Below are 21124 nucleotides of genomic sequence, written 5' to 3' on the forward strand. Positions count from 1 at the left end.
GAGCTTGCAGGAAAAGCATTTCACTGTACTGATGCATGTGACATTAAAACTTGAAACTTGTTGGTTGGCCACACACTTTGACAATGGCAGACTCCGATATGTCAGATGGTCTTTGTTTTCCAACAGACTCTTAACCTCCGAGGCGCTGGGCTCGACAGGCTGGCAGTGTTACTGTCAATATAAGAAGACACACACACACCCGGACCACCCTCCAAGTCTCTTTTCTGTACTAGGTTTGAGTATTGAGGCCTGGCACCCTTGCCCTCATACAATTCAAACACATATACACACGAGGGAGGAAAGAGGGGGAGGAAGAGAAAAGGAAAGGTGTTGAGACCTCTGTGACGGGTGGATCCCACCGCTGCCCGTCAGCTGAGAAAACACCTGGGCGAGTTGAGCTCCCCATCGCTTTCTCTCCCTCTTTCCTCCTCTCTTTCTTCTGTTTCCCACGGTCTGAAGCAGCACAGAGACTGTGTTTACGACTCCTCAGACCTTAGTACATTAACAGATACACCCATGACACTGTTTCTGCTCCTAACAGTGCTAGACAGTCACTACACTCAGCCCAGGACACCTAACTATCTTAGGTGCTGAAGTTGAAGTATTGCTTTTGCCTGTTTAGTTTGCATTGTGAGTCCAGCAGTTTTAAATTCCAACAGGAATGAGAGGCCTATTAGGTGTACTGAAGACAAGGAACCTAAGAGGTACTGAACGGATGGACAGATGGATAGATGGATGGTTTTTTTTTCAGGGGAAGTTTGTTTTGTCCTTCCGATGGCTTTTCAAGGTTGTCGTTATGTAATGCTGGAATGTGTACTAGTGAAGGAATCATTCAGGTAATCCTAAGCTTTATTGCAGACGTGCTCTGTAGGATAACATTCAGTTATCTAACTTCTACATAAGCTCCTCTCGCTGTCCCTTCTTCATGACTGAAAGACCGTTCCAGATATTTACTGTTCTAGGCCTTTTTCTATCAGTGTTGCACTAGCAAATGGCTTTGACAATGAAAAGACTCTAATCTGTCTTTTAGTTATCAACATTCTCAGCTTAATTGAGCAAACAATAGTAGGCATATAGCCTATCTTATTGGCGCCAGCGGAGAGCATTGGCCATATCTCCGGTGAGTGCACACTGCACATATTCACTCTTTATTATTATTGGGTCAGTGCCACTTAAAAGTTTGTTTTTGGACAGTAATTTCCTCCCCCAGTTTAGATGGATGTCACATTATATTGGTGTCTCCCCTTCTCATAGGCCTGTTATATGGACAAAGTCGTTTTTATTGATCTTTTTGTCAGTATCAGCAGAGTAGGCTTCCCTGTAATTTTTCATATTAAAAAAGATTCTGCTGTCTCCAGTCATATAAAGTGGAGTAGAAATGCATGAAATGTGTTTTTCCAACCAAAGAAAGAAGAAGCCTATCTGATATAGCCCATAGTCTAGGCCTCTATCCATGCATTGAACAGTCTTTTTGGAGAATAGGGATTGAGTTACATTATTAGCCTAATGACTATCCAATCTACTCATCACATAAGGAATAGTATGCCGTCTTACATAAGTCTGAAAATGTGATGATGCATGGAATGCTTTATTATAAAGGTGCATTTTTCTGGTGAAAATGAGCTTCCCCAAACTTGAAACTGACACGCTGCCTATGCTTGGGCTAGAGATATTGCTTTTTGTTACTCATCTTGTTGGCTGAGGAAAAGTACAAATGGACAGTTAGTGCGTAGTAAGGACACACGTCATTGCATCCTCGACTTGCATGTTCTGTTAAGATGAATTGCCATCATCTAAATGTGATTTATGTCATTCTGAGCAACGTGAATGGACACCCTTATAAGGTTATACCCTAAATGCATATGGGTCCGCAAATTTCTCAAATGTCCGGTAGATTAAAAAGCTGCTGGTCAAATGTCCGGCGCCACATTTTCATAACGGAAACCCTGCCCCAGAGCATCTTTAACGTGTGTGTGTGTGTGTGTGTATGTGTGTGTGTATGTGTGTGTGTGTGTGTGTGTGTGTGTGTGTGTGTGTGTGTGTGTGTGTGTGTGTGTGTGTGTGTGTGTGTGTGTGTGTGTGTGTGTGTGTGTATGCTTGTACATCTTTACCATATTACTCCTCCATCTGTGTGTGGACTCAGACATGCAGGCGTGGCCTTGGAATGGCCAGATGGCCATTTGCTCTCTCCCAAGAGTATGATCCGTGTGTGTGTGTGTGTGTGTGTAATCGTCGAGGTCTGGTTGCATGTAGAGGATGCCAGTGGATCCATTTATCATTGTACAGTATATTTGGCTACTTTGGGCCCCAATAATTCTCAACTGCTAACAGACAGTACTGTATACTATCCTGAATAGGCTGCTTCTATTGGAGATATCAACACTCAGTCCAGACCTCAGTGTTGTGGCCCCCCAGGAGCACCAGTGTAATAGAATAGTCTCAGAGTAGAGTTGGTTGTCATTAGTATTTCTTTTCCTGACTGGAAACTCCATAGACTCCATATCAGAGTCTTTCCATCTTCTTTCCATCTGCCCATCTTTCCAGATTCTTTCCGTGTGTCTGTCCATCAGTTTCCACTGGGATTTTATGGGGGGGAACTCTGGATAACCTCATCACGCTGGCTGGACATACACATACATGCACGCACATACATACACACACGCACATACACACACATACTCGCACACATACACACACACACACAGGCACTACACTGATCTAAAACACATGTGGACGGGTATAAACTGCATGGAGTCATATGTGAAGCACGTCTGGAGATCTGGCGTGTCGGGGGGTCCAAGGAGAGGGTTGGGAAATCCGGGTCTACATTGACTGCTTCCTTTCTTTGTCTCACTATATTGCTATATAGTTATTCCAGGGAGCAAAGTCAGCAAACTGCATTGATCTGGTCAGCCTGTTGTCTAGCAACCTGTTTTCTCTTTTTTTCTTTATCTTTCCTAAGAGCTCATCCCTTCTCTCCTGGTCTGCATAGATCTATGTGATACTATTGATTGGTCTGTGTCAGGAAAGACAAACGACCCGCCCTCTGTGTGTGTGTGTGTGTGTGTGTGTGTGTGTGTGTGTGTGTGTGTGTGTGTGTGTGTGTGTGTGTGTGTGTGTGTGTGTGTGTGTGTGTGTGTGTGTGTGTGTGTGTGTGTGTGTGATGGACATTTTAACGTCAACAAGCTAAAATAAAACGAGCAGAGGGGGAAGTTGAAAAGGCTTTTAGAATGAGCTCTTTTCTGCTGAGAGCAGCAAGAAAAGCAGATCATCATCAGTGTGCTACTTTAGACTGAGACCATGCTGCATGGCCTTTAAAACAGACCTTTCACCTTTCTAACACACACACAGTAGATATAGGTCTGTAGTATTTATAGAGGCAGGGTAAAAGAGGGGTCTATATTGGGCTGGAGATGAAAGCAGATGGATTATAGTAGCAGACATTGTGAACTGTTCTGTGGCTCTGCTATCTCAAGTGGATCAATGCATGGTTTCTCTAACACCCTTCTCTGCTCCACTCTGAAAGAAGCTCTTATCCATCATTTTTTTCATGTGTTGGATAAAAAATCTCCAGAAGCTTCAGGTGGATCAGAAGAACCGCTGACCTAACCCCAACCATAGGAAGGACGCCCCTATTAAACTGGCCAATAGGAAAGGCTTTGGTCGTGTGTGTCTGGGTTCTCATATGGATCTAATTTCTTCCACTGTGACAGAAAACAGAGCAGCTTTCACTTTAATGTCCACCCATTGGAACATTAGGCTGGCTGAATGGGGGTTCCCATCACCAACACACAAAACTTTGTCAGTCCATCCACCCTTCAGTCCGGCCGCCCGTCTGCCTGTGAGTCAGTCAGTCCGGGCTGTCATTCAGTCTGTTTCTCTGGCCGAGTTATGTTACTGGAGGCCATAAGGTGATGTAACCTGGGATTGTCCAGGGCTGTTTATTGCTTTTTAGCAGCAGCAGCTTGGCTAGCAGTCTGTGCATGTGTATGAGAGAGAGCACACACACACACACACCACAGAGGGTGGCCCTGTGCAGCTGGCTGCAGCGTTTGTTGTTTTAACCCAGATTCTGGGCTGAGCTATGGTCACCATGTGCACCCTCTCAGGGGTGTGGCCTCGTCATCTGTCTGGCAAATCACTGCAGGCTGTGAGTCCAGGGGGAGGGGTTAGGGGAAGAGCTACAGACTGGGGTCTCGGTGAGAGTTAGTTAGCGGTTGGGTGTGTGGAGACCAGAGGTAGAACCACCAAGACATACAGCAGAGCTGCATTGAAGGAAGAGAATATGGCCAACAGGTTGGATCATTTTGTTTCTCTTCTTCTCTTTGGTTTTGCGTTAGTTGTGCTACTCTTTCATGACAGAATATAACAACATGACTTGTTGTAAGGTTTACATTGATTCATTTAGCAAGTGAGAGTGCTCAAAGCTCACATTTACCTCTTAGTGTTTAGAAGACAGTTTCAAGTATTACTTTCCCTGATTGGAAATGTTTCCCAGGCCTAACAAAGAGGGTGACTAACGCTAGAGGATGTACATATTATGTTCCTCATATTAATCATAATGTAACTCCAGTGTTGAGCAGGTTACACAGTAGCCCTGGGAAATGATGGCACTCTCACTGTGGAAATGTTGAGCACTACAATCATTTGTCACACAGCACTGACACAACTACAATTGTTAAGAGTCATATTATACTCTTAACAATTAATACCGGACGACAAGGCTGTGTGTGTGTTTACTGTGTGTGTGTGTCCTCTGATCTTGTGTTTACTCTTCATCATCCTGACTCTGATGACTCAGTCATACACTAAGTTGTTTTCCAGTTGGTCTGTGGAAGTAGGCCATGGGAATGTTGTTGTGTTATATGTTCATACTTTATGTGTTTGAAGAGGCAACGTGAAGAGTTTCATTCCAAAACGCTATATATCCATTTTCAGAAATGTGCTTTTATTGTTTTAAGAAATTATGAAAGAGATTGGTGTATTTTTTCACTATGTAATCATGACATGGGGTTGTTCAATGACAGACATGTACAGTATTTGTTTAAAATCTATCACTTGATGGTTTCATTTCAGGGAGAAAAATAATCATGTCTTTTTGCTAAATGCTACAGTATATCCACCTCACTCTCAGAGAAATAAGTCGTACTGCTAGGTTTTACACAGTCAAATGTAACAAATAACTACATTTTTTCATGAAGAAATATACAAGTGGTACGTTTGTGACATCGATATGATAATTCAATATAGTAATATGAGATCTGTATGTAAAACATGAACTTTTGACATTTGAGTCATTTAGCAGACACTCTTATCCAGAGCGACTTACAGTTAGTACATTCATCTTGAGATAGCTAGGTGGGACAACCACATATCACAGTCAGATGTACAGGATATGAACATTCCAGCGAAACAATGGATGTATAGCATTTCACACAAAAAAAAACACATTTTCATTCACATCTAAAATCTATGAATATAAAATCTGAGAACAGTAATATTTTACACACACACATGAAGGTACCAATAAGCAATCATTTCTGATGATATAGCGTTTTGGAATTAAACTCTGCATATGTTTCTGAAGTTGCTTTGCCATAAATAGGATAGCAACTGAAAGTGGTTTTCAGGGCAGGTTTCAAAAGTGAAGACTTTGAAAGTTAGTTAGGGGAATGTCTGGAAACGTCCATACATTTGTTCCCCTGCCTGCCCTGAGTGGATGGACAAATGACTTGATTTGGTTCTTCTTAATGAAAACCTGATGTGTAGATCTAACTGTACAGTATAGGCATTCCTCCATAGCCTCAGTGTACATGGGTGTTTGACCTGCAGTTGGCCCCAGTGAGTGGGAGAGAGAGGAAGAGAGAGATTGAGAGACCCGCCACTAACCACCTCGTCTCCGACGTTTACCGTAGCCGTTGTATTTCCATATTTCCTGTCAATGTTAGTGTGCTGAGGGACCTGCCGTTGAGACTGCATATCACTGTGTGACTCAGACATCTTGGTGTACCTTGTAGTGCAGATGAAGTGGAGCAAAGTGTTTGTGAACTAAGGGGGGTGGTAATGTGTACACACACTCGCACACAGACACACCCTAGGGTTTTTAAGTCTATGGTCACTGGTTCACTCTTATTAGTGTGTGTGTGTGTGTGTGTGTGTGTGTGTGTGTGTGTGTGTGTGTGTGTGTGTGTGTGTGTGTGTGTGTGTGTGTGTGTGTGTGTGTGTGTGTGTGTGTGTGTGTGTGTGTGTGTGTGAGATAGACATCATAAATCCAGTCATAGCCTAACACGTTTATGGTCTGGTCTGCTGTGCTTCACAGAGTGCTGGGAAAGTTCTGCTCATGGTAACAAACCACTTGAAGCTCTGCCTGTTTAGTGTTCTATCTCTAGGGGGAATATTGAAGTAGGCCATGTCCTAATATTACCTCAGAACAAAGTATACACAATCTTATCATACACTAGCAAATTTATTGACTGTAAGCAAGTTTTACCTTAGTTACAGATACTCCTCTTGACCAGTCTGTCTCCTTCTCTCTCTCTCTCTCTCTCTCTCTCTCTCTCTCACTTTCTCTTTCTCTCCAGCAAACACACGCAAACTCTGCAATCAGGCACCCCTGCCTGTTGGGGTCAAAGGCCAAGTGGCCTAAACATAAAAGTGGTCAGTTGACCCGGCTCTGTGCTCCTTCCTCCAGCTGCTTTAGATTGTTTCTGCTTTCCAAGTGTTTTCAATCTCACTCTCACTCTCACATATATTAGTCTCTGCAACTGACCAGAAAGTGACTCTGAGCCAGAGCTTTTCCTCTAGTGGTGTTTGAACTGGAGTCTGTGAAATATCACTGGTGTCAGAAGACATCTACAAGGATCTACAGAACATCATGGGTGGGTGGGAGTCCCAAAGTTGAAGAAGTTACTTGAAAAGTTGTTCTGCATCAAGACAGTGACTGAGCCATAAGCTTGGCTGTTCTTCAATGGTCCAGTTGACATCTGTGTGTTTAGTTAATACAGATATTTGTGTTTCATAAAAGTTATTCTGATCCTATCCTACACCACAGGGACGGCTGTCTGTGCCTGTTTTTATGACCTCACTAGACTTGGACAAACACGCATTCACACACAATCGCTAGCCGCCCACAGATCTATGTCATTCTGTCTGGTGGAAGGATAGAGAGGGAAAAGAGCGGGGAAAGAGATGGGAAAGAGAGGAAAGAGAGGAGAGGAGAGGGGGAAGAGAGGAGAGTGGGAAGAGGGGAAAGAGAGGAGAGGAGAGGGGGAAGAGGGGAAAGAGAGGAGAGGGGGAAGAGGGGAAAGAGAGGAGAGGGGGAAGAGAGAGGAGGGGAAAGAGAGGAGTGGGGAAAGAGAGGAGAGAGGAAAGAGAGGAGAAGGGAAAGAGAGGAGAGGGGAAAAGAGGAGAGGGGAAAAGAGGAGAGGGGAAAGAGAGGAGAGGGGGAAGAGGGGAAAGAGAGGAGAGGGGAAAGAGAGGAGAGGGGAAAGAGAGGAGAAAGAGGGGGAAGAGGGGAAAGAGAGGAGAGGGGAAAGAGAGGAGAGGGGAAAGAGAGAAGAGGGGAAAGAGAGGAGAGGGGAAAGAGAGGAGAGGGGAAAGAGGGGAAAGAGAGGAGAGGGGAAAGAGAGGAGAGGGGGAAGAGGGGAAAGAGAGGAGAGGGGAAAGAGAGGAGAGGGGGAAGAGAGGAGAGGGGGAAGAGAGGAGAGGGGGAAGAGGGGAAAGAGAGGAGAGGGGAAAGAGGGGGAAAGAGAGGAGAGGGGAAAGAGAGGAGAGGGGGAAGAGAGGAGAGGGGGAAGAGGGGAAAGAGAGGAGAGGGGAAAGAGGGGGAAAGAGAGGAGAGGGGAAAGAGAGGAGAGGGGGAAGAGAGGAGAGGGGGAAGAGGGAAAAGAGAGGAGAGGGGAAAAGAGGAGAGGGGAAAGAGAGGAGAGGGGAAAGAGGGGGAAAGAGAGGAGAGGGGAAAGAGGAGAGGGGGAAGAGGGGAAAGAGAGGAGAGGGGAAAGAGAGGAGAGGGGGGAGAGGGGAAAGAGAGGAGAGGGGAAAGAGAGGAGAGGGAAAGAGGGGAGAGGGGGTAGAGGGGAAAGAGAGGAGAGGGTGAAGAGGGGAAAAAGATGAGAGGGGGAAGAGGGAAAAAGAGAAGAGGGGAAAGAGAGGAGAGGGGGAAGAGGGGAAAGAGAGGAGAGGGGAAAAGAGGAGAGGGGAAAGAGGGGGAAAGAGAGGAGAGGGGAAAGAGGAGAGGGGGAAGAGGGGAAAGAGAGGAGAGGGGAAAGAGAGGAGAGGGGGAAGAGGGGAAAGAGAGGAGAGGGGAAAAGAGGAGAGGGGAAAGAGAGGAGAGGGGAAAGAGAGGAGAGGGGGAAGAGGGGAAAGAGAGGAGGGGGGGAAGAGAGGAGAGGGTGAAGAGGGAAAAAGAGGAGAGGGGAAAGAGAGGAGAGGGGGAAGAGGGAAAAAGAGGAGAGGGGGAAGAGGGAAAGAGAGGAGAGGGGAAAGAGAGGAGAGGGGAAAGAGAGGAGAGGGGGAAGAGAGGAGAGGGTGAAGAGGGAAAAAGAGGAGAGGGGAAAGAGGAGAGGGGGAAGAGGGGAAAGAGAGGAGAGGGGGAAGAGGGAAGGAGAGGGGGAAGAGGGAAAGAGAGGAGAGGGGAAAGAGAGGAGAGGGGAAAGAGAGGAGAGGGGGAAGAGAGGAGAGGCGAAAGAGGGGAGGGGGAAGAGAGGAGAGGGGAAAGAGGAGAGGGGGAAGAGGGAACAAGGGGAGAGGGGAAAGAGAGGGAATGAAACAAGGGAAGAAAGCTAGGGTTTGTTGATATTTCAACAGGATAACCGAGGTCAAGGTTTCAGTAATGCTGTCACTGTATCATCTCCCTATCACACACACACATACTTAATTAAACACACACATACACACACACACACACACACACACTGATCCCTCCTAGAAGGGAGTGTGACCTCATAGCAGAGTCAACTTTAACTATTATCCCTCTCCGTGGTGACCGGGGGCCAAGTGACAGGAACGACCCCCAGGAGGTTCAGATTTTTGGCGGCACAGGTCACCACTGGCCCCCTACTCTACTCCAGGCTGCTCCAGGCGCTCCTCGCTCCTCGCCTAGCTCCCCAGACTGGAAGACTGGCCCCATGTCCCTCTAGCCTAGACTTTCCCATACCACCCCTCCCTCCCAACCAGACTCCACACACTGTCCAGGCTTAGGGATTCCCATGAGCTGGGAAGGGAGGGAGAATAGGAGAAAGGGAGGGTGGTGGTTCAGAGAATAAGTGGAAAAATTGTGTGAGTGTGTGCCCATCTCTCCAGTCACAATGATCCACAATACCAGACACAGTTTTACTATTCACCGCTGTGCTCATGAGTCTGAACTCATGACTGGAAATGTTAGATGGAAAACGCAACACTAGTTCAAGTGAGCCTGCTGAGAAGATGGAACCTGTGTTTCAGCACACTGAGGACTGTGTTTCAGCACACTGAGGACTGTGTTTCAGCACACTGAGGACTGTGTTTCAGCACACTGAGGACTGTTTTTCAGCACACTGAGGACTGTGTTTCAGCACACTGAGGACTGTTTTTCAGCACACTGAGGACTGTGTTTCAGCACACTGAGGACTGTGTTTCAGCACACTCAGGACTGTGTTTCAGCACACTGAGGACTGTGTTTCAGCACACTCAGGACTGTGTTTCAGCACACTCAGGACTGTGTTTCAGCACACTGAGGACTGTGTTTCAGCACACTCAGGACTGTGTTTCAGCACACTCAGGACTGTGTTTCAGCACACTCAGGACTGTGTTTCATCACACTCAGGACTGTGTTTCAGCACACTCAGGACTGTGTTTCAGCACACTCAGGACTGTGTTTCATCACACTCAGGACTGTGTTTCAGCACACTCAGGACTGTGTTTCAGCACACTCAGGACTGTGTTTCAGCACACTCAGGACTGTGTTTCAGCACACTCAGGATTGTTTCAGCACACTGAGGACTGTGTTTCAGCACACTCAGGACTGTGTTTCAGCACACTCAGGACTGTGTTTCAGCACACTGAGGACTGTGTTTCAGCACACTGAGGACTGTGTTTCAGCACACTCAGGACTGTGTTTCAGCACACTGAGGACTGTGTTTCAGCACACTGACGACTGTGTTTCAGCACACTCAGGACTGTGTTTCAGCACACTCAGGACTGTGTTTCAGCACACATGACTATTTCAGCACACTGAGGACTGTGTTTCAGCACACTCAGGACTGTGTTTCAGCACACTGAGGACTGTGTTACAGCACACTCAGGACTGTGTTTCAGCACACTGAGGACTGTGTTTCAGCACACTGAGGACTGTGTTTCAGCACACTGAGGACTGTGTTTCAGCACACTCAGGACTGTGTTTCAGCACACTCAGGACTGTGTTTCAGCACACCCAGGACTGTGTTTCAGCACACTCAGGACTGTGTTTCAGCACACTCAGGACTGTGTTTCAGCACACTGAGGACTGTGTTTCAGCACACTCAGGACTGTGTTTCAGCACACTCAGGACTGTGTTTCAGCACACTCAGGACTGTGTTTCAGCACACTGAGGACTGTGTTTCAGCACACTCAGGACTGTGTTTCAGCACACTCAGGACTGTGTTTCAGCACACTGAGGACTGTGTTTCAGCACACTCAGGACTGTGTTTCAGCACACTCAGGACTGTGTTTCAGCACACTCAGGACTGTGTTTCATCACACTCAGGACTGTGTTTCAGCACACTCAGGACTGTGTTTCAGCACACTCAGGACTGTGTTTCATCACACTCAGGACTGTGTTTCAGCACACTCAGGACTGTGTTTCAGCACACTCAGGACTGTGTTTCAGCACACTCAGGACTGTGTTTCAGCACACTCAGGATTGTTTCAGCACACTGAGGACTGTGTTTCAGCACACTCAGGACTGTGTTTCAGCACACTCAGGACTGTGTTTCAGCACACTGAGGACTGTGTTTCAGCACACTGAGGACTGTGTTTCAGCACACTCAGGACTGTGTTTCAGCACACTGAGGACTGTGTTTCAGCACACTGACGACTGTGTTTCAGCACACTCAGGACTGTGTTTCAGCACACTCAGGACTGTGTTTCAGCACACATGACTATTTCAGCACACTGAGGACTGTGTTTCAGCACACTCAGGACTGTGTTTCAGCACACTGAGGACTGTGTTACAGCACACTCAGGACTGTGTTTCAGCACACTGAGGACTGTGTTTCAGCACACTGAGGACTGTGTTTCAGCACACTGAGGACTGTGTTTCAGCACACTCAGGACTGTGTTTCAGCACACTCAGGACTGTGTTTCAGCACACTCAGGACTGTGTTTCAGCACACTCAGGACTGTGTTTCAGCACACTCAGGACTGTGTTTCAGCACACTGAGGACTGTGTTTCAGCACACTCAGGACTGTGTTTCAGCACACTCAGGACTGTGTTTCATCACACTCAGGACTGTGTTTCAGCACACTCAGGACTGTGTTTCAGCACACTCAGGACTGTGTTTCATCACACTCAGGACTGTGTTTCAGCACACTCAGGACTGTGTTTCAGCACACTCAGGACTGTGTTTCAGCACACTCAGGACTGTGTTTCAGCACACTCAGGATTGTTTCAGCACACTGAGGACTGTGTTTCAGCACACTCAGGACTGTGTTTCAGCACACTCAGGACTGTGTTTCAGCACACTGAGGACTGTGTTTCAGCACACTGAGGACTGTGTTTCAGCACACTCAGGACTGTGTTTCAGCACACTGAGGACTGTGTTTCAGCACACTGACGACTGTGTTTCAGCACACTCAGGACTGTGTTTCAGCACACTCAGGACTGTGTTTCAGCACACATGACTATTTCAGCACACTGAGGACTGTGTTTCAGCACACTCAGGACTGTGTTTCAGCACACTGAGGACTGTGTTACAGCACACTCAGGACTGTGTTTCAGCACACTGAGGACTGTGTTTCAGCACACTGAGGACTGTGTTTCAGCACACTGAGGACTGTGTTTCAGCACACTCAGGACTGTGTTTCAGCACACTCAGGACTGTGTTTCAGCACACTCAGGACTGTGTTTCAGCACACTCAGGACTGTGTTTCAGCACACTCAGGACTGTGTTTCAGCACACTGAGGACTGTGTTTCAGCACACTGAGGACTGTGTTTCAGCACACTGAGGACTGTGTTTACGACTCCAAGATACAGGATCCAGATAGATCATTTTAATACAGAAGATTTTACGTCCCTCTAGGTATGTGTGATAGAAAGAACGAGATAGGGAGATGGAAAGAGAGAGATGGAGAAAGGGATAGAGAGAGGGAGGGAATGGTAGAAACATTCCTGTAGACCCAGATACTTCATTCAGATCTAGAGGCCCACTGAGAGACCTCAGCCTGACCTGAGAATGAAGTCATCAACAAGTGACTGCCTAGTCGATGATCTCATCAACCGTCGCCTGGTTATGCTGTTTAATACAGCTTGTGGTTTAAAACCTAGCAGCTTTTACATTGCAGTAATTTACTGCTGCATTAATGTTCTGTAGCAAGATCTCCGTTGCCTTGCCATGTTTTATTACATTAATGCCGTGGTAGAGCGTCTTTGTGCCAAGTTATCAATTAAATTAAATGTGTTTTCAGGTAAACTGAGGGTTAGATAAAGAAGACAAATGTTTGTGAAAGGCCTTTTGAAGTAAAGCCCTTGGGATTGGGTATATGATTTCCTCCTGTAGCTAAAATCTTTTAAAATTGATGTTCTTGCCATGTGTTATCTCTCCGAGCCCTGGCGTTTCACAGTATTTATTGTTTATTAGTTTAGAAGGCCATGTTGTGAAACCAAGCCCTGAGGGTCAGATTTCTGTATTGTCTAGAGATAGTGTGTGGGGTAGCCGAGTTGTGAAATGATGTCATGGGTTGTTATCCCACAGCCTTCTAGTGATAGTGATGATAGTGAATGGTGTGTTGTTAGATGGAGACAGTCAGATCGTCAGAAGGTTATCTATTCAACTCTCCAGCAAGCGACAGACAGTGTTGTTTTGAGATGGATGTGGTTCCCTCTCCCCCAGTACTGATGGTGCTAATGACATGTTCTTGTCACTGGGGTTATCTTTCTTTAGGAGGTATGTTTGTGAAATAGGACAGTAGTGTTCGTGAAATAGCTGTGATGTGATGGTGACACTGGGGTTCTGTGAGTTCTGTAGTGGTGGTGTTTATGAAATAGCAGGGTTATCTCAGCCAGGCTGACCCTAGGTCAGTTATGTGTTAGCAGCCTGGCTGTCCAACCACCACAGAGCTATCAGCCCTACATCAGTGGCGTGGGCTATTTCATCTGAGATTGTTTGTTTTTCCCTCTGTCTGTGTCTGTTTGTCAAAGGATCCCTCATTCCCTCTTTCCACATCTCTTTCCTCTATTCCCTTCATCTCTCCTTCTCCCCTCCACATCCCACCCAGCTTCCTCTGGGACCGACACTACACAGACACCAGTGTTGGACCCAGAGTAACTCCTCACACACAGATGCATGCACACACACACACACACACACACACACACACACACACACACACACAGTACACACACACACTCCCCTGGGAAGGGGAAAGGGGAGGAGCTGACCCTGTCAGTCAAGGAGCTCTGCAGGGGAAACCAAAACAGAGAGCAGAGCAGAGGAGTCAGGCTCCTCCAGGCTGGCTGACCAGGACTGCCCTCTCTCTCTCTCCCTCCTCTCCCATCCCTCTCTTCCTCTCCAGGCCTGGCTTTATGTAAACAAGAGGTTGTTGGTTCGTTTTAGACAAACCCTCTCCCTGTCTGCAGCCCTGTTGTCATAAGGTTCTCCCTGTCTATACGTTTCATCGACTATTACTCCCATTTACCATGGCTGTGCTATGCCACTTACTGTTAGTGTATGGTTGGTTATTTTAAACTGCTGTGTTGGTCAATGACCAAGTTTCTTTGCTGATTAAAGTTAAATGTTGCCTGAGTTGGGAGGGGAAAACACTGCTTCTGAAACGTTTGATTCCAACACTGCTAATCCGTCTTTCAGATGGGACATTAAATGGGTGTTCTGACTCTCTGTTGTCGCTAAAGATTCCATGGCACTTATTGTAAGAGTAGGGTGTTAACCCCGGTGTCCTGGCTAAATTCCCAATCTGGCCATCATACCATCATCCTTAGCTTCCAATTGGCTCATTCATCCCCCTTCCTCTTCCCTGTAACTATTCCCCAGGTCATTGCTGTAAATGAGAATGTGTTCTCAGTCAACTTACCTGCTAAAATAAGAGTTAAATAAAAAAGAAATACATCATGTAACCGAGCGTTCTACCATGGTCTGCCCTTTCAACTGCCATAAATAATGATCTCACACTCACCTTCTGTTCCCTTCTCCGCCCTCCCTGCTCTCTTTCTCCCCCCTCCCCTCTGTCTCAAGGTGTGTAGTTGGTGAGAAGCCAGCCGGCTGGCCTTGGAGACACTCCTTCACTACGATGTAGAGGCCAGAAGAGAGAGAACGAGAGAGCGAGATAAAGACGAAAGAGAGAGAGAGTGTGTGAACAACAGACACTCCGGCTGGAAGAGAAACTGAAAGCGGGTGAGTAAGACATTGCAGTAGGAATCGGAAAGAAAGATAGGGAAACAAACCAGAAAGAAGGAAGAGGAACAACACCAGGGGGAGATAAGAAAGAGAGATTGAGAGAGAGAGACTTTAGATCATTGACCTCAGACCCTGCCTCCAAACAACCTCTCCCTCCCTCCTTCTCCTCCCTCCTTTCCCTGCACTGGAACTGTTTACCCTCTCTCACACCTCCGTCACAACAGGACCCCATCCTTCACCCTTTCCCCTCTTCCTGAAGACCCGGAGGACTTGAACCTTCACCTTTGACCCCACCTGTGTAACCACTGGGCGGGAAAAGACATCACCAGGAACACTTCAGAACCACTTCAAACATCATCATCACCATGTGCCACGTGATCGTGACCTGTCGCTCCATGCTGTGGACTCTACTCAGCATCGTGGTCGCCTTCGGAGAGCTCATCGCCTTCATGAGCACCGATTGGCTGGTGGGCTTCCCCCGGACACCGGACGCCGTCTTCGGCCCTCATGGTGCCACAGCGGCTGGCGAGGCCTACCGGCCCACCCTGGGCATCTACGGCCGCTGCATCAAGCTGCCCCACTTGCGGCGCGGTGTGCTGTGTGGGCCGTACGCCGTGCACTTTGGGGAGATCGCCAGCGGGTTCTGGCAGGCGGCGGCCATCTTCCTGGCGGCGGGCATCCTGCTGCTGTGTGCCGTGGCCTTCATCTCTGTCTTCACCATGTGCTTCCAGAGCATCATGAAGAAGAGCATCTTCAACGTGTGTGGACTGCTGCAGGCCATCGCAGGTGAGACTAAGAGAGGGATACACGCACATGTAGACACACACACACACACACACACACACACACACACACACACACACACACACACACACACGTATACACAGCAGAGTTGCACACTTACTTTCACATTGAGTTATTGACATGTAGGTACAGTGCTGACTTTAACTCATGCAGTAAATCCACAGACCCTCTTGTTGTAGTGTTGCTGCTTGCAGTATTGTATTGCCTGTTGATTGGTTGTAGTTTTGTCTGTGCTGTTCAGTAGTTAGATACAGTTGACTGACTGTTAAACCCCTGGAATGGAGAAAGAGAGGGGCTTGTGGAGGGGTGTGTTCTGTCTGAACAGCCAACATTCAACACCATCCAGCTAACCTTTAGTGCTACTGTCCACCTCTTCAGAGTTTAAACATTCACTAACAAGAGCAATCAGACCCCACTGGCCACACACAAACACATGCACGTGTACACACACACACACACACATACATACATACACACACACATACATACACACACATACATACACACTCTCTGTGTGTTTGAGGTGAGCATTAACCCTGTTGGTCAAGGGTCAGGGAACCACGGCAGCCTTGTACCTCCCTCTGAGGTCGTTGCCATCAGCAACAAGGGCCCAAATATTTGTTCTCTTGGGTCAGCTGGGGATGGTGTTATGTGACCTGTGTGGTGTGTCCGCATGCGTGTGTATCTGTGTATGACTCTCAAGCCGCTTTGACATACTGTGGTGAATTATGGGAGGCAGGAGGCGGTCATTGGAGAGAGGGAAGTTATTCCGCCTGAATGTCTCTGAGCTCTCATCCCTCTCTTCTCTCCTCCCTGTACTAGTTCTCTAGACTCTATCAGGAGTAGGTCAGAAACGAGTTGCCCTACAGACACTGATCTGCTGTAAGAGATCGCGCGTTTTCAAATTAGTTATTAAAGTTAGAATCTAGTGATTGCTACACTGGTGGACAGTTACCACAATGTAAAGCATATTCAGACCTAGTGAAAGTGTCAAATACGGTCCATTGTTATTGTGTTGTTATTGAACGTAGTCAGAGGACGTCCACAACTGGACTGATTAGAAGAGCCAGCAACATACCACCCTGCATACCACCCTGCATACCACTGTTGGCTTGCTTCTGAAGCTAAGCAGGGTTGGTCCTGGTCAGTTCCTGGATGGGAGACCAGATGCTGCTGGAAGTGGTGTTGGAGGGCCAGTAGGAGGCACTCTTTCCTCTGATCTAAAGATCTTTAAAGATCCCATGGCACTTATCGTAAGAGTAGGGGTGTTAACCCCGGTGTCCTGGCTAAATTCCCAATCTGGCCCTCCAAACCATCACGGTCACCTAATAATCCCCAGTTGACAATTGGCTCATTTATCCCCCTCCTCTCCCCTGTAACTATTCCCCAGGTTGTTGCTGCAAATGAGAATGCGTTCTCAGTCAATTTACCTGGTAAAATAACAGATAAATAAAAAAAGAGCAGAACTGCTCGTTAAGGGTCTGTGGGTTGCCGGCAGGAAGGGGATGAGAATAAGGAAGAGGAAAGGGGCCTAGGGGAAACCAGAAATAGCAGGGGGATGTTTCTTTAATGCCCTCAGCCTAGGTTTGAATGGCGGGAACCAGGTTACTGAGATTTACCACCCAAAACCACTCCCTTTTCTCGGGATACATAACTGTGAGAAACCAGTCAAATAAAATAAACTATGAACAGCATGGTGTGAAATGGAAGTGTTCCATTATATGTCATGTCTAATCTGGCTTCTCAACTGCCTCTGCATGATGATGAATATTCAATGGTCAGGCTGGGGACAGACAGCACATCCCAGAATGGAGTGCAGTTCACAATGCACGTAGACCTATCATCTTATCATGGTAACTTTTTGTCTTATGACAGGTAAGGCAGCATAGTCTATGCTTCACTAATATAAAGACTGAATGCACGTCTAATCTCCATCTTGCTTTCGGAGGACACCTTACTTTTTTATTGTAAAGATGTTTGTTTTTAAATTGCAGCAGCAGAGTTTTAAAACAGCCTATCACTTGAATATTATTGCTTTCAATCAGAGCACGCGCGAGCACTCTCTCGCAGTCTTTGTCTCTCCATCAAATCCGTTCAAGTTGCATCCAAAGTAGATAATCCTGTTCTAGAGTGATATGTAGATTTTCTAGCCTACCTCTTTCAGGTAATATATTTATTGCAGTATTAGCCATATAGTTAGCTAATTAGTGATGGGTTATGCATCATTTCTATGTGCTCAGCTGGCTTCTCTCCTTAAAAAACACTCTTAGATCTTGGAGTCCCATGCAGGAAAAGCTGGACTACAATAGCTTGCTGGACATTATTTTTTATACCAATAGACTATTCAAAGAGGGACGCGAGCTCTTGTTTGATGAATGGTAAATACAGCAGCCAATAGAACTCATGGGTGGTTTGAAAGAAGAGCGAACGCTCGGTGGTAGGCTATAGCAGTGATTTATTCAGACCCATAACCATTCAATCTTCGTGAAAAGAAGAGAAAGCCTTCTGCATCTAATTCTAGTACTATTCAAGGTGTCATTAGAATGAAGAAGATAAGGACAACGAAACTTATTTCATTTAACAGTTGAAAGCGAGGAAGGAATGATGCAACAATAGAGAGAGAAAGAGGATGTAGGCTAATAACATTAGGGGAAATATTATGAAAGGTAGGGTATACACACTGCTAAAAAAAATAATAAAGGGAACACTTAAACAACACAATGTAACTCCAAGTCAATCACACTTCTGTGAAATCAAACTGTCCACTTAGGAAGCAACACTGATTGACAATAAATTTCACATGCTGTTGTGCAAATGGAATAGACAACAGGTGGAAATTATAGGCAATTAGCAAGACACCCCCAATAAAGGAGTGGTTCTGCAGGTGGTGACCACAGACCACTTCTCAGTTCCTATACTTCCTGGCTGATGTTTTGGTCACTTTTGACCGCTTTCACTCTAGTGGTAGCATGAGACGGAGTCTACAACCCACACAAGTGGCTCAGGTAGTGCAGCTCATCCAGGATGGCACATCAATGCGAGCTGTGGCAAGAAGGTTTGCTGTGTCTGTCAGCATAGTGTCCAGAGCATGGAGGAGCTACCAGGAGACAGGCCAGTACATCAGGAGACGTGGAGGAGACCGTAGGAGGGCAACAACTCAGCAGCAGGACCGCTACCTCCGCCTTTGTGCAAGGAGGAGCAGGAGGAGCACTGCCAGAGCCCTGCAAAATGACCTCCAGCAGGCCACAAATGTGCATGTGTCTGCTCAAACGGTCAGAAACAGACTCCATGAGGGTGGTATGAGGGCCCGACGTCCACAGGTGGGGGTTGTGCTTACAGCCCAACACCATGCAGGACGTTTGGCATTTTCCAGAGAACACCAAGATTGGCAAATTCGCCACTGGCACCTGTGTTCTTCACAGATGAAAGCAGGTTCACACTGAGCACATGTGACAGACGTGACAGAGTCTGGACGCCGTGGAGAACGTTCTGCTGCCTGCAACATCCTCCAGCATGAACGGTTTGGCGGTGGGTCAGTCATGGTGTGGGGTGGCATTTCTTTGGGGGGCCGCACAGCCCTCCATGTGCTCGCCAGAGGTAGCCTGACTGCCATTAGGTACCGAGATGAGATCCTCAGACCCCTTGTGAGACCATATGCTGGTGCGGTTGGCCCTGGGTTCCTCCTAATGCAAGACAATGCTAGACCTCATGTGGCTGGAGTGTGTCAGCAGTTCCTGCAAGAGGAAGGCATTGATGCTATGGACTGGCCTGCCCGTTCCCCAGACCTGAATCCAATTGAGCACATTTGGGATATCATGTCTCGCTCCATCCACCAACGCCACGTTGCACCACAGACTGTCCAGGAGTTGGCGGATGCTTTAGTCCAGGTCTGGGAGGAGATCCCTCAGGAGACCATCCTCCACCTCATCAGGAGCATGCCCAGGCGTTGTAGGGAGGTCATACAGGCACGTGGAGGCCACACACACTACTGAGCCTCATTTTGACTTGTTTTAAGGACATTACATCAAAGTTGGATCAGCCTGTAGTGTGGTTTTCCACTTTAATTTTGAGTGTGACTCCAAATCCAGACCTCCATGGGTTGATAAATTTGATTTCCATTGATAATTTTTGTGTGATTTTGTTGTCAGCACATTCAACTATGTAAAGAAAAAAGTATTTAATAATAATATTTAATTCATTCAGATCTAGGATGTGTTATTTTAGTGTTCCCTTTATTTTTTTGAGCAGGGTATGTGTCAGCCTACGAATTATACAAATAGGCCCTATTATATTTCAAAATTAAAATCAAATTCACTGGCCTGTAATTGTAACTTTGTTGGCCGCATGTGCTGCACCAGAATCGCATGTTCTCTCCCTGCTTTATCGTGGTTTGAATGATGTGCTTAATTCAGTCCATATAATCCAGTAGCCTACAATTCAATACAGTACAGTAATACAGTACAGTAATGCAGTTCACACTAAAAAAGATTAGCCTACTGGAGCTAGTTTCATTCATTTACCCAAGAGAGCATATAGCTACAGTAGCTAAATGTAACAGTTTGGGCTGCCTGGCTTATTTATGACATAACATTGAAGGTTGTGCAATGTAACAAGAATATTTAGACTTATGGATGCCATCCGTTAGATAAAATACGGAACGGTTCTGTATTTCACTGAAAGAATAAAGGTCTTGTTTTCGAAATGATCGTTTCTGGATTCAATCCATATTAATGACCAAAGGCTCGTATTTCTGTGTGTTATTATGTTATAATTAAGTCTGATTTGATAGAGCAGTCTGACTGAGCAGCAGCAGGCCCGTAATCATTCATTCAAACAGCACTTTTGTGCGTTTTGCCAGCAGCTCTTCGCAAGCACAGAGCTGTTTATGACTTCAAGCCTATCCGCCTAATGGCTGGTGTAACCAATGTGAAATGGCTAGCTAGTTAGCTGGGTGTGCGCCAATACCGTTTCAAACGTCACTCGCTTTTAGATTTGGAGTAGTTATTCCCCTTGCGCTGCAAGGGCCGCGGCTTTTCCTGGTTCGAGCCCAGGTAGGAGTGAGGAGGGGGACGGAAGCTATACTGTTACACTGGCAATACTATAGTGCCAATAAGAACATCTAATAGTCAAAGGTATATGAAATACAAATGGTATAGAGAGAAATAGTCCTATAAATACTATATTAACTACAACCTAAAACCTCTTACCTTGGCAGATTGAAGTCTCATGTTAAAAGGAACCACCAACTTTCATAGGTTCTCATGTTCTGAGCAAGGAACTTAAACGTTAGCTTTTTTTACATGGCACACATTTTTACATGGCACATACATGGCACATACAGGGGGGCAAAAAAGTATTTAGTCAGCCACCAATTGTGCAAGTTCTCCCACTTAAAAAGATGAGAGGCCTGTAATTTTCATCATAGGTACACTTCAACTATGACAGACAAAATGAAAAAAAAAATCCAGAAAATCACATTGAAGGATTTTTTATGAATTTATTTGCAAATTATGGTGGAAAATAAGTATTTGGTCAATAACAAAAGTTTATCTCAATACTTACAGTGCCTTGCGAAAGTATTCGGCCCCCTTGAACTTTGCGACCTTTTGCCACATTTCAGGCTTCAAACATAAAGATATAAAACTGTATTTTTTTGTGAAGAATCAACAACAAGTGGGACACAATCATGAAGTGGAACGACATTTATTGGATATTTCAAACTTTTTTAACAAAT

The 21124-nt window shown here is 46.3% G+C and overlaps 1 protein-coding gene across 4 annotated transcripts in view; it reads left to right on the forward strand.

Annotated features, from left to right (window-relative positions):
- The window catches only part of lhfpl2a (LHFPL tetraspan subfamily member 2a), a 65658-nt gene that overhangs the window by 36449 nt on the left and 8085 nt on the right, over nt 1–21124 (forward strand). For 2 of the 4 annotated variants that reach the window (XM_021602139.3, XM_090234206.1), the window contains 2 exons: nt 14425–14583; nt 14811–15372. In XM_021602139.3, coding sequence (XP_021457814.1) covers nt 14952–15372 — 421 coding nt within the window. In that variant the 5' untranslated portion in view covers nt 14425–14583; nt 14811–14951. Of the gene's footprint in view, nt 1–4166; nt 4297–14424; nt 15373–21124 lie in introns of those variants that run through there. The other 2 variants (XM_090234205.1, XM_036977065.2) reach the window with 2 other exon arrangements.

This window comes from Oncorhynchus mykiss, chromosome 5 (assembly GCF_057628025.1).
Source record: "Oncorhynchus mykiss isolate SJ-2025 chromosome 5, ASM5762802v1, whole genome shotgun sequence".
NCBI lineage: Eukaryota > Metazoa > Chordata > Actinopteri > Salmoniformes > Salmonidae > Oncorhynchus > Oncorhynchus mykiss.